This window comes from Oryctolagus cuniculus, chromosome 12 (assembly GCF_964237555.1).
Source record: "Oryctolagus cuniculus chromosome 12, mOryCun1.1, whole genome shotgun sequence".
Classification (NCBI taxonomy): domain Eukaryota; kingdom Metazoa; phylum Chordata; class Mammalia; order Lagomorpha; family Leporidae; genus Oryctolagus; species Oryctolagus cuniculus.
Window position 1 is genome coordinate 101,181,464 of NC_091443.1, and position 17,152 is coordinate 101,198,615.

At 53.8% G+C, this 17,152-nt stretch overlaps 1 protein-coding gene across 2 annotated transcripts in view; it reads left to right on the top strand.

Moving 5' to 3' along the window:
* Nucleotides 1-17,152, top strand: part of SLC28A1 (solute carrier family 28 member 1) — a 50,881-nt gene that overhangs the window by 11,795 nt on the left and 21,934 nt on the right. For both annotated transcript variants that reach the window (XM_051834250.2, XM_017337565.3), the window contains exons 6-8: nt 8,233-8,374; nt 9,284-9,397; nt 11,043-11,120. In XM_051834250.2, coding sequence (XP_051690210.2) covers nt 8,233-8,374; nt 9,284-9,397; nt 11,043-11,120 — 334 coding nt within the window. The remainder of the gene's footprint in view (nt 1-8,232; nt 8,375-9,283; nt 9,398-11,042; nt 11,121-17,152) is intronic.

Genomic DNA, 17,152 nt, shown 5'->3' on the forward strand with positions numbered 1-17,152 from the left:
TCTTTGTACTTTTACTAGGAGATTATTCTGCCTTCACCTTCTTTAATGATAATTGTCGCTCCCCGTCTTCGTGGAGGAATGACACAGGACCCTGCGCTGTTCTTTTGTCTGCTCGGCCCTCCCCGGGTTTGCTGCTGGTTCTTCCCGGGTTGGCTACCGACCCTTCCACCTCCGTGGAAGGGCGGTTCCCCCTGCCACATTCCCCACTTCCGCGGGGGAGCGGCACACCGCCGGCCGGCTCTCTCGGGGGCTGCACAGGTGTTCCCTCAGATGTTCCCCTTAGATGTTCCTGGTGCATGTTGTCTCTCTCCTCCTTTATAGTCCTCTTCCGCCAATCCCAACTCTGCTACCCACACGCCGAGTACGCTGCTCTCCTCCAATCAGGAGCAGCTCCTACAGTTTATTGGTTGAACTGGAGGCAGCTGTGTAGAAGCTGTTTCCCTTCTCAGCGCCATATTGTGGGAGAGCAGATGCATAGAATAAGTCTTAATTCCAGTAACTTAGTCTAGTCCGAGTTGCTCCCCACAGATCCCCCTTTCTTTTTATTTTTGGCGTTGATATGCGCCTGTCTTCGGTGCCCCATGGCACACACTCTGCTCTGCTTGCTAGAGTTGCCCACAGGTGCTTACAAGCCCTACCAGTCAGGCAAACCGAATCCGGGTCCTCTCTTCGCCATGTTGTGAGGAGGTTTTTAGGCGCTGATGCGTGCCTGAGTTCAGTGCCCTGCAGCGCATGCTCTACTCTGCTAGAACTGCCTGCAGGTACTTACAAGCCCTAACAATCAGGCAAACCGAATCCAAGCCTTCTCATTGCCGTATTGTGGGGAGACTTATTGGTGTTGATTCATGCCTATCTTCGGTGACCTGCAGCTCATACTCTGGTCGAGCTGCCTGCTGGTGCTTACCGCCTTACTAATCAGGCAGACCGAATCCAAGCCTTCTCATTGCGGTATTGTGGGGAGACTTATTGATGTTAATTCGTGCCTGTCTTTGGTGACCTGCGGCGCATAAGCTGCTAGCCGCCCGCAGGTGCTCATCGTCCTAATCAGGCAGACCGAATCCAAGCTCTCTCATTGCCATGTTGAGGGGAGGCTTTATTTTTCTCTATCTCCGGGCATTCCTATCTCTCCCATTTTACTTCTATCTGCCAGCATTCCTATTTCTCTCATTTTACTTCTAAACTTCTGTTTCTCTTATCCCTGCGGCTTCCCGGCGCCCGCCCCGAGGCTGCTTCTCGGCGGCTTCCCGGCTCTGAGCCACTTCAGCCCGCGCTTCTCTCATCTGCGCGGCTTCCCCGTGCCCGCCCTGCGGCGGGCTCCCGGCTCTGCACGGCTCGGCTTCGCGCGCACACTCCGCGGTCTCCACGCACTTCGCGCCCGCACCACGGCCTCGTGCCAGCCCCGCGTTCCCTATCTATTCATGCCCCGTGCTCTCTCTGCACGCGGCGGCTTCCGCGAATCACACAGCGTAGCTCACGTTTCCGCCACTGGTATTCAATCCAAGTTCCCCGGACTAACCTGGTGAATTCCAACCTGGCGGCCCACGTCTCTGCCTCTGGTTCCAGATCTTCGCCTCTTGCTCCCCGGGCTGACTTGAAGAATTCCAAGCTGGCTTACGTCTCCGCCTCGGCCTGCACTCGCGGCTTCATCCTCCCTAACATTTTTCTCTACCCGGTATGTTTCCCTAAGTTTTCTTCCAACAATATTCCTCTCTCATTTCTCCTGGCCTCTCCCCACAGTCCGTATCCAAGTCTAAGTTTCTTATAGGTTTCACTTTCACTTTCAACCTGCAGTCCGTATCTAAGTTTCTTCTTGCTTTCACTTTAAATCCTAACTTCTTTCCCACAGTCCATATCCGAGTCTATGCCTAGGCTTTTGATAGCTTCTTCCGGCACCTTTTCTGTCCGGCTTTTCCCTAGGCTCTTTGCTAGTCTCTCTCTCCGGTATTTTCCACTTCTTCCCATTTCTTCCCTCCTAAGTTTCCTATCCGAGTCACGGCACCATTATGTCGCTCCCCCTCTTCGTGGAGGAGCGACAATAATGACTATCTTTCTCTGTTTCTGTGCATGGCACATCCTTAAGTATCATTTATAAGAATGGACGAGTGCTGACAAATTCTCTCCATTTCTGTTTGTTTTTGGTCTTTGTTTCACTGTCATTTATAAATGAGAGATTTTATGGGTACAGTATTCTGGACTGACAGTTTTTTATTTCTTTTAGGACTTGGACAATGTCTCTCCATTCTTTCCTAGCCTGTAGAGTTTCTGATGAGAAATCAGCTATTAGTCTAATTGGGGTAACAAATACCTCTGAAGGTAATCTAGTGTCTCTTGTGCACATTTTAGAATCTTTCCTTTTTGTTTTGCTGTTGAAACTTTGACTACAATGTGTTGTGGTGAAGATCTTTTCTGGTCTTGTCTATTAGGAGTTCTATGTGCTTCTTGTACTTGGATGTCCATATCCTTCTCCAAATAAGGGAAGTTTTCTGCTGTTATTTCACTGAATAGACCTTCTAATCCACTCTCTTTCCACCAAGGAACTCCTAAGATCTATATGTTGGGTTGTTTGATAGTATCCCATAAATCTGAACCCTATTTTCAGTTTTTCTAATTTCTTTTTCTCCTTCTTCTTCTCCTTCCTCTTCTTCCTCTGCTTCCTCTTCCTCCTCCTCTTCTTCCTCATCCTTGTCCTCATCTTTATCTATTTCCAAAGATTTATCTTCTAGCTTGGATATTCTCTCTTCTGCTTCACGAGTCTGTTGCTAAAACTTTCCACTCTGTTTTTAATTTGACATATTGAATTGTTCATTTCTAATATTCCAGTTTGATTTCTCTTCAGTATCTCTATCTCCCAGCAGAATTTTTGATCCATGTTGTATATGGATTTCTTTAGCTCCTGCATTTGTTTCTCTGTGTTCTTGAGTAATCTTACGGTCTTTCTTTTGAATTCCTTTGCAGGCATGTTATCAACCTGTTCATCTTCACATTCAAATGTTGATGTACTATTGGGTTCCTTTGGGGGAGTCATATTGTTTTCCTTGTTCATGTTTCTTGTATTTCTACATTTATGTTTAGGCATTTGGGAAACACTTGTTGGTTTCCTCTTTGGAATATGTCTCTGTGGCTTAGTGGAATACCTTCAGTGGATATCCAGAGGCATGTGCTGGGTGGGGCCAGGGAGCTCCAGCCAGTGCTCAAGGGCAGGGCAAGAGTCTAGGGTGGCACCCAAGTTGAGCGAGTTAGATCTCTGTCACGGTGGGGGCAGGGTATGATCACATAGTGGCTGGCATGATCACAGCCCCAAGGTGACTCAACCACCCAGGCTGAGCCCACAGTGCCTAGCACCTCACCCATGCAGGTGCATGAACCTCTCAATGGATCTGCGCAGTCCTTAGTGTGAGTGTGAACCCTGAGCCTCTGCAGCCAGACACAGAGACTGCCCAGAGACCCAGCCAACCCTATCGCATGCGCATGCCCCATCACACAGTCACAGAGCACAGGTCTCCCAGAGTCCCAGGGAGCAGATCTACTCTCAGCCTCACAAGCCTCTCCTGTGTGTGAAGGCATTCCCAGAGACAGCTGTGTCATTGAGAGGGATTGATCGGTGCTCTGCCTTGGCAAATCGAGTCTGGGAGCCTTGGTAGGGTGAGGGGAGGGGAGCGCTTCATGGGCCTGAGTGGGCACCCTGCCCCCTTCCAGGCCAGGCTCCAAGTCAGTGGGGACAGTGAATTTATCCCTCCAATAAGATCTCCCAGTTGTGCACGGACCACAGCAGCTTCTGCTCGCTTTATTAATATGGTGTTTCCTCCCTGCTGGTTGCAGTGTGCCTTGCTCCAAGGATGTACTCCCCCCACACCAGCTGTGGCAGTGCCGGTGGCATCCTGACGCTGCTGCATGGCTCTGTTGTCCCCGCTGCTCCACGGCACTTTCTTCTTCTTCTTCTTCTTCTTCTTCTTTTTTTTTTTTTTTTTTGACAGGCAGAGTGGATAGTGAGAGAGAGACAGAGAGAAAGGTCTTCCTTTGCCGTTGGTTCACCTTCCTATGGCTGCCTCGGCTGGCGCGCTGCGGCCGGCGCACTGCGCTGATTCGAAGGCAGGAGCCAGGTGCTTCTCCTGGTCTCCCATGGGGTGCAGGGCCCAAGCACTTGGGCCATCCTCCACTGCACTCCCGGGCCACAGCAGAGAGCTGGCCTGGAAGAGGGGCAACCGGGACAGAATCCGGCGCCCCCGGCCGGGACTAGAACCCGGTGTGCCAGTGCCACTAGGTGGAGAATTAGTTTATTGAGCCGCGGCGCCGGCCACTTTGTTCTTTTTGTAGAATTTCCATAGCAAGCTTCTCTCCATGCGTCCGCCCGGAATGCAGTTTCTTCCCTTTTTTTTCTGTTTTCTTCCTGTGGTCAGAGTCAGCTCGTCTTTTCCCTACTCAAAAGTATTTATTTTTGCAGTGATCAAAATTGCAAATGAGGAATCATGGCTAGTGGTTTTCCGCTCAAAGGATTGATAGAAAGTTTTGTTTAGAAAAATGCCTGCAGATCATCTGGGCTCATAGCAACTAAAAAGTTTTTGATTCAAAGACACTGCCAATAAAGTAAAAGACCGCCCACAGAATGGGAGAAATCGTTTGCAAATCATGAGTTTGATAAAGAAGTTGTAGCCAGAATCACAACTTTGCAATAAAGACAAATAACCCAGCTGGAAAATGGTAAAACAGTGTCAAGACAAAAGCATGGAAGAAATCCTTTCTGACCTTGACTGAAGTTTCTTCTTCTTCTTCTTCTTCTTCTTCTTCTTCTTCTTCTTCGACAGGCAGTTAGACAGTGAGAGAGAGAGAGACAGAGAGAAAGGTCTTCCTTTGCCGTTGGTTCATCCCCCAAGTAGCCGCTGCAGCTGGCACGCTGCGCCAATCCGAAGCCAGGTGCCTCTTCCTGGTCTCCCATGGGGTGCAGGGCCCAAGCACCTGGGCCATCCTCCACTGCACTCCCGGGCCACAGCAGAGAGCTGGCCTGGAAGAGGAGCAACCGGGACAGAATCCGGCGCCCCGACCGGGACTAGAACCTGGTGTGCCAGCGCTGCAGGTGGAAAATTAGCCTAGTGAGCCATGGCGCTGGCCAGTATCTACTTCTTAGCTACAAAACCAAAATCAGAATCCATTAAAGAAATGGATAAATTGGCCGGCACCACAGCTCACTAGGCTAATCCTCCTCCACCTGTGGCACCGGCATACTGGGTTCTAGTCCCGGTCGGGGTGCCAGATTCTGTCCTGGTCGCTCCTCTTCCAGTCCAGCTCTCTGCTGTGACCCAGGAGTGCAGTGGAGGATGACCCAAGTGCTTGGGCCCTGCACCCCATGGGAGACCAGGATAAGCACCTGGCTCCTGGCTTCAGATCAGCGTGGTGCGCCGGCCATAGCGACCATTGGAGGGTGAACCAACAGCAAAGGAAGACCTTTCTCTCTGTCTCTCTCACTGTCCACTCTGCCTGTCAAAGAAAGAAAGAAAGAAAGAAAGAAAGAGAGAGAGAGAAAGGCAGGAAGGCAGGAAGGCAGGAAGGCAGGAAGGCAGGAAGGCAGGAAGGCAGGAAGAAAGAAAGAAAGAAAGAAAGAAAGAAAGAAGGAAGGAAGGAAGGAAGGAAGGAAGGAAGGAAGGAAGGAAGGAAGGAAGGAAAGAAAGAAAGAAAGAAAGAAAGAAAGAAAGAAAGAAAGAAAGAAAGAAAGAAAGAAAGAAAGAGATAAATTGCGCTTGGTCAGAACCACAAACTGTTCTTCCAAGGTTGTTATTGAGAGAATCAATGGATGAGCTACAACCAGGAGGGAAGCCTTGCAAATCACGTATCTGACAAAGAATGTTATCCACCATAGATAAAGACCTCTCAAAACTCAGTAGTAACAAAAGCAACTCAATTTAAGAATGGGCTCCAAGTCCTTGGGCTCATGCACCCAAGTAGGAGACCTGGAAGAGACTCTTGGCTCCTAGCTTCATATCGGCACAGCTCTGGCCACTGCAGCCATCTTGGGAGTAAACCAGCTGATGGAAGACCTCTGCCTCTCTGTAATTATTCCTTTCAAATAAATAAATCTTTTTAAAAAATGGGCTCCAGATTTGAACATTTAATTAAAGCAGATACATCAGTGGCAACGAAGCGCATGCTGAGAAGCCCAAATCATTTGTCATTAGGAAAACGCAAACTGAAACCATAAAGAGATACAACTACGTGCCCACTAAAAGGCTGGCATTCTAAAGACTGACCACACTGCACACCAGCAGGGGCCGGGAGGAGCTGTGAGTCTGACATACTGTAAAATCATACAATCACTTTGGAAAACAGTTCTGCAATGTCTTTCTTTTTCATTTTTTAAAAAAGATTCATTTTATGTATTTGAAAGGCAGAGTGACAGAGAGAGAATGAAAGAGAGAGATCTTCCATCTGCTGCTTCCCTCCCCAGAATGGCCATGACAAGCAGAGCTGAGCCAGGTTAAAGCCAGGAGCTAGGAACTCCATCCAGATCCCCCATGATGGTGGCAGGGGCCCGAGCTCGCAGGCCATTATCTGCTGCCTTCCCAGGTGCATTAGCAGGGAGCTGGATCTAAAGCAGAGAAGCCAAGACTCAAATCAGCGTTCTGACATGGGATGCCCGCCTTGCAAGCCCCTGCTTAACCTGCTGTGCCGCAATGCCAGCCTTAGCTATTTCTTAAAGAATTAGACCTACTGTATGGCCGCCAATTGCACTTCGAGGTAGGTCCGCGGGAGAAGTGAAAGTGTGGCGCCTGCAAAGACTCGCTGGTGCTTCCTTGAATGTTCGCAGCAGCTTTACTGGAACAGTAAAACCTGGAAACCACCTCGATATCCATCCAAAGGTGACTGGGCGGGTAGGCGGCGGCATCCCCGCACAACGGAACACCGCTAGGCAATGAAAATGAGTGAACTCTTTTTTTTTAATTTATTTATTTGACAGGCAGAGTTAGACAGTGTGAGAGAGAGACAGAGAGAAAGGTCTTCCTTCTGTTGGTTCACTCCCCAAATGGCCGCTACGGCTGGTGCGCTGCGCCGATCCAAAACCAGGAGCCAGGTGCCTCCTCCTGGTCTCCCATGGGGTGCAGGGCCCAAGCACTTGGGCCATCCTCCACTGCACTCCCTGGCCACAGCAGAGAGCTGGCCTGGAAGAGGGGCAACCGGGACAGAATCCGGCACCCAAAGGAATGAACTCTTGATGCAGGCAAAAACCTGGAGGAATCTCAAAATAATTCCACGGGGTGGAAGAAGTCAGAGTATGTACTATTCAGCTTTGTTTAACATCCTAGAAAACAGAACTGTTGTCGCCTGGGGGCTTGGGAGGAGAGAGGGGATTACAGGAGGACACAAGGACACTTTGGGGGTGATGGTTCCCCGTCTTGAATGTGGCGATGGCTTCGGAAGTGCATGCTTACGTCAAAGCATGTGAGACCTTCCAGGTGTGACGGTAATACATGCCAGTCGTATCGCTAATGAAGCTATTAAAAACCAACAAAAGCAACACCCCCAAAGCGTGCCTTTTAGTGACACCAATAAACCTAGCAGGTAGGTATGCAGACAGCGCAATAGAGCAAATGCTGCTCACGTGGATCGAGGTGATGGGCGCTTGGTGACAACCGGCCAGGCACCTGTCTCTCAGCACTCGACCTGGTACCTGGCACCTAGTAGGTGCTCGTACACAGTAGCTGTCATCAGTACTCTATGAGTTGATGACCAGGTCAGGGCTTGGCCCACAACACCTGATCCCCCAGACCCGAGCTCTCCTACCCTGCCGGCGGCCCCTCAGATACGCAAACTCCAGCCCTGGGGACCAAGCGGCTGCCGTCAAGGTCAGATCAGTCCTTGGTCTTGGGCACAGGACTCATGGTCTGACTGACCTAATTGCTTCAAGGCATTTGGGAGGCGGGGCTTGTGCCATCCCAGGTCAGAGACTGGGCTGGGTGTCCTTGCTGAGAGAGTCCCCACGTGTGCCCGCATGGAAAAACTGGCCACACACGTGCTCCTGTCTCGTCACCCCAGCAACCGTGGGGAGTGTCAGGTCTTTAGCTTCTTTTGGCCAAGGAGGGGACTTGACTCAGAGAGGCTAGGGAGCTGCCTGAGGTCACACAGCGAGACTGGCCCTTCCCGGCATGAAGCCCCAGAGCCTGTGCTGTACTCTCTTCCTCCCTGTCTCGGGTCCCCGGCGTGTGTGAGTGACCCAGGGTGACGGCTGCCTGCCTCTCGCCGCAGGTGTCTGGCCCTGGCCGCCGCCCTGGCCCTGGTCCTGTGGCTGTGCCTGGACACCTCCCGGCGGCCTGAGCAGCTCGTGTCCTTTGCGGGAAGCTGCGTGTTCGTGGCCGTGCTCTTTGCCTGCTCCAAGCATCATGGCGCTGTGAGTGCTTCTTGCGTGCTGGGGGCTGGGAGTCTGTGCGTGCCTCTCCCCAGCCCCCTGAGCTGGGCAGAGACTCCTGCCTGGGGTGGATGGCTGTGTTTGGGGACATGCCCCCTGTGCTGGGAGTCTCCCTGTACTGCCTGGAGAGATGGGGCTGGGGTCTTCTGTCTCCTTGGCAACGTGTCCTCCATTGGCCCAAGCCTGGTCCTCAGCCCTGTGGCTCAGGAGCCATTCCCTCTCCATCCCAGAGATCCGGGGCCCTGGATGAATGCCTGACCCCCCCCCCCCCAGGCTGCTCTCAGACCAGCAGTGGAAGCTGCGGCACCAGGGGCTTGTTAGATACCCATTCCCGGGCCCCACCTGGTCCTCCTGAGTCACAAAACATTTCACCCTGCATTTCAAATGCCCTTGGGGTGCTGCTGGCCACTGAGGGCGGGGGGCTGCTGCCTGGCCCTGGTTCTGCCTGCGGTGGTCCTGGAGTTGCAAGACCCCGGCCGCAGCCCAGCCCCAGGGAGCTAAGGGATGGCCTAGTGCTGAGGAGGGGGCACAGCGAGTGGGGTCAGGGCACCGGCGATAGCAGTCAGATGGTAGGGGCCCCGGGCAGTCAGAGGCCTCACTGAGCTGGGCCCTGGCAGGCTGTGCCCACATCCCGAGGCGGGACACGCTCAGGGCCGGCCACGCACACACGGTCCTTGGGGAGCAGTGCCCGTTGCTGCCCAACATGGGGCTGCTTCTGCGTTCCAGACAGCCAAGCCATGGACAGTGAGTCCAAGGCCCTGGCCAGGCCCAGCGCCAGCAGCCCTGTGTTCCCTGTGCGTGCCCCAGGGGGGACTGAGCTCAGTAGGACCTCTCTCCCTCTCTCTCTGTCTCTCTCTCTCTCTCTGTCTCTCTCTCTCTCTCTCTCGGCAGGTGTCTTGGCGGGCCGTGTCCTGGGGCCTTGGGCTACAGTTTGTGCTTGGACTCTTTGTCATCAGAACGGAGCCAGGATTTATTGCATTCCAGTGGCTGGGCGAGCAGATCCAGGTGTGTGCGGGGCCTGGCTGCCCAGAGCAGGGGGTGTGGGGGAGGTCCTGGGTGGGGGTTGTGGCAGGGAGGAGCAGACAAGGGGCCCACACAAAGTCGGGGGCTGGGGTCCGGGCAGAGTGACGGCGGCTTCCCTCAGGCCTGGGAGCGGGTTTGGTATGGGGAGGGACCTCTTGGGGTCCTGGGGCCCATGGCATTTGGCCCGTAGTGGTCGTAAGCAAGTTGGAGTTAAAGTGCCTTAAAAAGCTGAAAATTATTTATGCTGTGTATGTCTCAAGCTGTTTGCTGGAGGTATTTTTTTTGTTGTGTTACAATATATGTAACATCAAATTTACCATTTTAACGGTCTTTAAATGTCTTCAAAGTGATGCACATTGTTACGCGACCATGATAATTTACTTTTTTTTTTTTTTAAGATTTATTTATTTATTTGAAAGGCAGAGTTACAGAGAGGCAGAGACAGAGAGAGAGGGAGTTTTTCCATCTGCTGGGTCACTGGCCAAATGGCTGCAAGGGCCAGAGCTGTGCCGATCCAAAGCCAGGAGCCAGGAGCTTCTTCCGGGTCTCCCATGCAGGTGCAAGGGCCCAAGGACTCGGGCCATCTTCCACCGCCTTCCCAGGCCATAGCAGAGAGCCCGATCGGAAGTGGAGCAGCCAGGACTCGAACCGGTGCCCATATGGGATGCCGGCACTTCAGGCCAGGGTGTTAACCCGCTCCACCACAGTGCCAGCCCCCATCATGATTTAGTTTTAAAAAATTATTTGAGAGGGGAGATAGAGAGAGAGAAAGAGAGAGAGAGAGAGAGAGCAAGTGCGTGCGCGCTCTTATTTGCTGGTTCATTCCCCAAACGCCAGGACTAGAGCCAGAGCCGGGAACCCAGTTCAGATCTCCTACACGAGTGGCCGGAACCCAAGCAGTTGAGTCATCAAGGCCACCTCCTGGGGTCTGCGTTAGCAGGAGGCTGGAGTCAGGAGCTGGGCTGGGCATGGAACCCAGGCACTCCCCTGTGGGCTGCGGGAGGCATTTTAGCGACAAGGCTGACCACGCCCATCCCATGATGTACAATGTAAATGGTTGAAAACCTAAGGTCAGTCCTGTCTCACCCCTCTCACTGCTTGCATTTGCTGGAGCTCCGTTCGGGGTGCAGCAGGCCTGGGCTCCCCTGAGAGGAAAACTCTGAGAGTTGCTGCTCCGGTCCTGGCCCCATTTTAGAGATGGGAACATTGAGGTCCGGACCAAAAAAAAAAAAAAAACAGTGAATTGTCTCAGCAGTCATGATGCCAGTTGAAGACCAGAACACAGAGCTTCTGTAGACACACAGCAAGGCCAAGAGCCTGGGACGGGGGCAAGACTGGGGAAGGCTGTGCCACTGGTTGTCTGGGACTGAGCACACATTGTCTCATCTTGGAGAACGTCTCTCAGGTTGACCGAGCTGTCTCTTCTGCAGGACGTGGTCAGAGGAACAAATGCCCGACACCGGCCAGCTGCCTGGGCCTGGCCGCCCTCTCTCGCTGCGCTGGGGGAAGGCACCGCGGCAGGCCAGGCGCCTGCTCACCCCAGCCTGGGTCTCAGGCCGTGCGCGGTGCCCTCGCTGCTGCCTGCCTGCCCTCACCTCTGGCTCAGTTTGCTGTGTTTTCCTTCCAGGTCTTTCTCAGCTACACGGAAGCCGGCTCCAGCTTTGTGTTCGGCGAGACCCTGGTCAAGGACGTCTTTGCCTTTCAGGTCAGCTCGACTCTGGGCGCAAGGGGTGTTGGTGGCCACTGCACAGAGGCCTCCAGCCAGTGGCGAGCCAAGCCAGGGGGCAGGCGTGGGCCCCAGGGGCCTGGGAGGGGTTCAGCGAGGTGTCAGCTGAGTGATAGGTTCTGGCTATGTTTTGTAAAATCTGCAAAAGAGATCTATTCCTGTTTCTGTTCTCTTAACCATGAACTCCAACTGATAGGATGCCGGAGGTGGGAACAAGGTATAGAGGTTGGGGGCGTGGGCCCGCCCCCTGCTGCAGGGACTCTGGGCCCACACAGGGCTGTTTCCAGGAAGCCTTGGTCTTGGGTGCCCCTCCTTTCATGCCCCTCTTGGACCACCTCTGCCAGGAAGCCCACCTGTATTTGCACTGCCACCAGCCATAGCTCCATCCTCCTGGGCCCATAGCCCCTTTTCTCTCCCTCCCTCTTTTCTTCCTTCTAACAAAAGTTATGCACAAATACTAACGGGGAAATTGGGATGAAGTTACTATGCTGTCTCCAAGACCTGGTTGTCCAGTGGGGGAGCCCCAGCCCTTGACTTACAACATGGCAACCCGGGCCACTGTGCGGCTGTGGATGGAACTGCTTGAGCACCCAAAGGCCTTTGTTAGTAAGCACTCGGCCCACCTGACACCCATGGGCTCGCTCCAGGCTCAAGCTCTACTTCCAGAGGCTGGGCAGAGAAAGAGTGGGGCTCCCACACCACCCCCACCCCCCAGGAGCTGGGCCCAGCCTCCTGTCACTGATGCCCTGGAACCAGAGAGAAATCGCTGCTGCCCGCCTGGCCCACTGACCACACCCTGGTGTTCTGGAGGTTTCTGCCTTTGGTCATGACTCTGGCCCCTGTTCCCGGAGCCTCCCGACCCAGCTGGGTCTATTAGACCCAGAGGGCTTCCAGCCTAAGCCATAGCCTTGGCCAAAGACTTCTGGGCTGGGACCAAGCCCGGTCATGGGTCCAGACCCTCCTCCTGACTGCTGGCCCTGACCTAGGAGCCTCGGTGCCTGCGTGGCCAGCAGGCTCCCTGGGGCGTGTCCAGTGCTCCAAGTGGGACTGATGGGGAGGAGAGGGAAGGGACTGGGGTCCTCCCTTTGCGGGAGTCTGCTTGGCCCCTTGACCATCATCAGGTTTTCTGGGGCTGGGTCTGTGTCAGGAAGATTCTGTGTCAGCCACCCCCCAGCCCAGGACCCCGAGCACTGTCCCCCGCCAGGGCCAGGGGCTGCTCCCTTCACACATGTATCCCCCAGGTGTCCACCAGGGCAGTGAGAGTCGCTTCCAGGCCTGAGCTTCCCAGGCTGGGGAGACAGGCGCAGCACAGCCCAGAGTAGGGAGCGAGGTGCGGAGGGAAGAGCCTGGGGTGGGAGAGGTGGTCTGTACCATGGGGCGTGGAGGAAGCCTCTGGGAGAGGTGGCTTCGGACCGGAAGTTCAGGGCCTAGACAGATAGACGGGGGGTCACGTGATGCTGGGCTGAACGTGGAGGTGACAGCCGGCTGGCCAGCACCCAGGGCACAGCGGGGCCTCTGTCTTCAAGGGTCTTTTTTTTTTTTTTTTTTTTTTTTTTTTAAGAATTACTTATTTATTTGAAAGGCAGAGTTAGAGAGAGAGAAAGAGAGAGATATGTTCCATCTTCTGGTTCACCCCAAATGTCTGCAACAGCCAGGGCAAGGCCAGGCTGAAGCCAGGAGCCAGGAGCTTCTTCTGGGCCTCCCATGAGAGTACAGGGCCCCAAGCACTTGGGCCATCTTCTACTGCTTTCCCAAGCCACAGCAGAGAGCTGGATCAGAAGTGGAGCAGCCAGGACTTGAACCAGCGCCCATATGGGATGACGGCACTGCAAGTGGTGGCTTTACCCACTAGGCCACAGTGCCAGCCCCTCAAGGGTCTTAACACCAGGCTGAGACATCTGGGTTCAAGCCCCAGTAAATAAGGAGCCCACAGGGACCAGCCTGGAGCTTTGGGATGAGTGGGAAGATCACAGCCAGGTGGAGCCAGGGTGCACCTGGCAAGGAGGCAGCGGCCATAGGCCAGGAAGTCCCGGTGCTCACAGGAGCCGGGGCCTGAGCTGACCCACATGGAGCTGGTCGCTTGCTTCTGCCCTGATGGCTGTGGCTGCCTCCAGCTATTTGAGGTCAAGCCTTGGATGTCACTTCTCTCTCTTTCTGTCTTCTTTCTTTCCCTTCATTAAAAAAAAATAGATTTATGTATGTATTTGAAAGACAGAGACACAGAGATAGAGAAAGAGGCAGAGAGAGAGAGAGAGAGAGAGAGAGAGAGAGAATCTTCCATCTGCTGGGACACTCCCCAAATGTTCACAATATCCAGGGCTGGGCCAGGCCAAAGCCAGGAGCCAGGAGCTCCATCTGGGAGCCAGGAGCCAGGAGCTCCCACGTGCGTGGCAAATGGATGAAGTGAATAAATGGTGGTGCTGTGGCCCCTGGGCAGTCTCTCTGTGCCTGCTGGGAGGCTGGGCTGAGCGCTGGGCTCCCACATGGCTGGCCTTGCTCTCTGGCCTTGTAGCAGGGCTAAGCTCGTCTTTCTGCAAACCTCCCCAGCGCCAAGAGCCAGACACAGGCTGTAAGCGAAGGCCATGGCCATTCGTAACTGCTTCGTCCCCTTCTGCCCCCGAGACCTGCGTGGAACAGGGAGGGGGAAGCGCAGGAAATCACGCTGGCAGCCGCCAGTCCCGGAAGAGGAGTCTGTGCCAGGCCTGTGGGGAAAATACGGGGGTCTTCAAGAAGTTTCTGGAAAATGTGTATCATGAAAAAGCAAGGCATGGAGTTAAAAAAACCTTCAGTACCGAAATAAACTGACCTTTGAATTCCGTTTCCCCGACTTCCCGAAGTCCCTCACACTGTTATCCCCCACTCAGGGTGGGCATCAGAGCCCTCTCCTTAGGCCTTGCCCTTGACTTAGGGCGTCTGCCTTCTCCCTGATTAGAAGAAATGATATTCCTTAGGACTGTTTGGTTACACGTGGCAAAAGCCCATTCCCAACTTGCTTTAAACTTCATTTATTTATGTATTCATTTCTATTTAGTTGAAAGGCAGAGCAACCGAGGGAGATCTTCCATCCACCAATTTCCTCCCCAGATGCCAGCAACAGCTGGAGCTGGGCCAAACTGAAGCCGGGCGCCCACACATGGGTGGCAGGGGCCCAAGCACTTGAGCCATTACCTGCTGCTTCCCAGGGTGTGGATTAATCTTTTTTTAAAAGACTTATTTATTTATTTGAAAGGCAGAGGGAGAGAGAGAGAGAGAGAGATTGATTTTCCATCTGCTGGTTCACTTCCTAAGTGCCTGGAGCAGCCAGGGCTGGGCCAGTCCAAAGCTAGGAGCAGGGAACTCCATCCTGGTCTGGATGCAGGGGCCCAAGCACTCGGGCCATCTTCTGCCGCCTTCCCAGGTACACTGACAGGGAGCTGGATCAGGAGTGGGGCACCCTGGTATGGAATGCCAGTAATGCAAGAAATGCCCCAGGATGGGCGTTAGCAAAAAGTCGGGTCGTACATGCAGCCTGGGGCATTCCAAGATGGAACGTGGGTGTCCCAAGCGGCTTCTTACCACTGTGCCACAACACCCACCTCTGCAACTTGCTGTAAAGGGAGGAGAAGGGAAGGGCCAGGCGGAGCTGGCAAAGGCTGGAACCTGGCCCAGAGCCTCCAGGCTCAAAATCCTAGACCCTGAGTCCCTGCTGACCCCTTGGTGTCAGTTTCTCTCAGTTCCGGATTCTCCCAGACCCCAGCAACACTGCATGCTCATTTCTACAGCAGGCCACCCAGAACCAGGATTCTTTTTGGGCGGCCCAAGTTTGAAAAATCCTGGGGCAGAGCAGGCTTTTGGCACAGGGATTAAGATGCTCTTTGGGGGGGCTGGTGCTGCCTGCGATGCCGGCATGCCATGGTAGACACCTGTTCGAGTCCCAGCTGCTTCTCTTCTGATCCAACTCCTGCTAATGAGCCTGGGAAAGCAATGGAGACAGCCCCAGGTGCTTGAGTTCCTGCACCAAGTGGGAGACCTGGAACAAGCTCCTGGCTCCTGGCTTCAGCCTGGCCCAGCCCTGGTCATTGTGGCCATCTGGGGAGTGAACCAGTGGATGGAAGATTTGTCCCTCCATCTCTCTGTAACTCTGACTTTTAGATAAATATATCTTAAAAAAAAAAAAAAAAAAAGACGCTGCTTGGAACGCCCATATCCCCTATCAGAGGGCCTGGGCTCACTCCCAGCTATGCTCCTGATTCCAGCTTCCTGCTAAAGTGCACCCTGGGAGACAGCAGGTGATGGTTCAAGGTGGGTCAAGGTGGGTCCCTGCTACCCACATGGGAGACCTGGATTGAGTTCCTGGTGTGACCTTACCCTGGCTATTGCAGGCATTAGGGGAGTAAACCAATGGATGAGAGATCTGTCTGCCTATCTTTCAAATAAACAAATGAATAAAAATTAAAAGAAAACCTCCAGGGCAGAATTTGGATTGGTTGCCTTGGGTCCCGTGACCATCTTTCAGCCAATCACTAAGATCATAGCTTGGGATATTGCAGTTGGAAGGACTGGGGTCTTGTGTGCTCACCCTTGAAGGTTGAGTGGAAGAATCCTTTGCAATGCATGATTTAAAGGGGCATTTCTTAGGGGGAGGCGGCTCTGTTAGCCCCCGTATGGAAAACAAGGCAGCCGGCTCCTGTAGGACCTGTGAGTAGCAACATTTGCAGGGCTCCCTTGTGCACCAGGTGAGTGTTTGGGGCTCCAGTATAGGTCAGGGTGCTGCTGACAGCACACCTGCCACAGGAAACAGCAATGGCAGAGATAGGGAGGCCAATGATAGACAAGAGAGATCTTCCATCCTTTGATTCATATTCCAAATGCCAGAGAGAGAGAGAGAGAGAGAGAGAGAGATTGATTGATTCCCATTAGCTCAAGCACGAAGTCCAGTGTGGGCTCTTCTTGGCAGGCTCAGCGCATAGCCTGAACTAGAACCCGGAAGGATGAGCATAACTTTGTCCCATCCCGGAGCCCGTGAGCCGGAGGAGGAGGAGGGTGGTTTCCCAAAGAGCGATGAAAGCTTTGTTGGCCAAAGAAGCAGGGAGGGGGCACTGGGCGGCTAAGCTGCAGCCTCAGGGCCCCTGCTCCTCTCCTGTCCTGGCGGGGTCCTCTCCCTCGCCAGGTGGGCTGCTCCCTCCTGTCTTCCTCCGCTTCTGGAACGACGTGCACGCACCTGCTCATAGCGCCTCCCCTCCCAGTCGCCCCTTAGAGCCGTGGATTCCCAGGCTGTCCGGGCTGGCAGGGGCTCCGATCCCGCATGGCCCAGGGCCTTGGGAGCAGAGCTGGCATTAAACCCCTCATATACCAAAAACACCCAGATCATTTCAAAACATTTCAAAGGTGGCAAAAGACTTAGAGATTGGACGTGGAGTGAAGAGAGAAAGAAATGAGGTGGGGTGTGCATCAAGCATCCTTGGCTTCCCGGCCAAACACTAGCAACCCCCTGGCCCCCTGAGGCAGGGTGGAGGCAGGGCAGGGCAGGGTGGAGGTGGGGCAGGGCGGGGGTTCTTGTCCTCTGGACCAATTCCTGGTCAGTGGTTGGCTGATGGTGTCCTTAGCAGAGCCAGGCCAGCCGAGGGGGTACGGAAGACAAAAGACATGCCCCAGGGCCGCAGAATTCTTGTTCCATAAAGACTCACTCATCACGAAATGTCACTCACACCCACCCGCACGTGGGCAGGGGTCTCAGAAGGTGTGTGGACATGAGGATGATGAAAAAACTATGCATGGATTTCAAAATTGCCTTGCACCAAAATAAGTATCTTTGAATTCCATTTTCTATGAACTTTTTGAAGTCCCCTTGTGAGCATTTCTCTTTCTCCCCCCCCCCCCTCGCACACCCTCCAGACGGGTTAGCTTTGCTGGGTGCCGAGTTGAACGGGAGCCTCAGGCTTCTCCCCATCCCCCCATGAGCCACTGTACCTAGACACAGCCGCTGGCCAGCTTCAGCCTGGTCTAGCCCTCGCTGAACTGCTGCACATGTT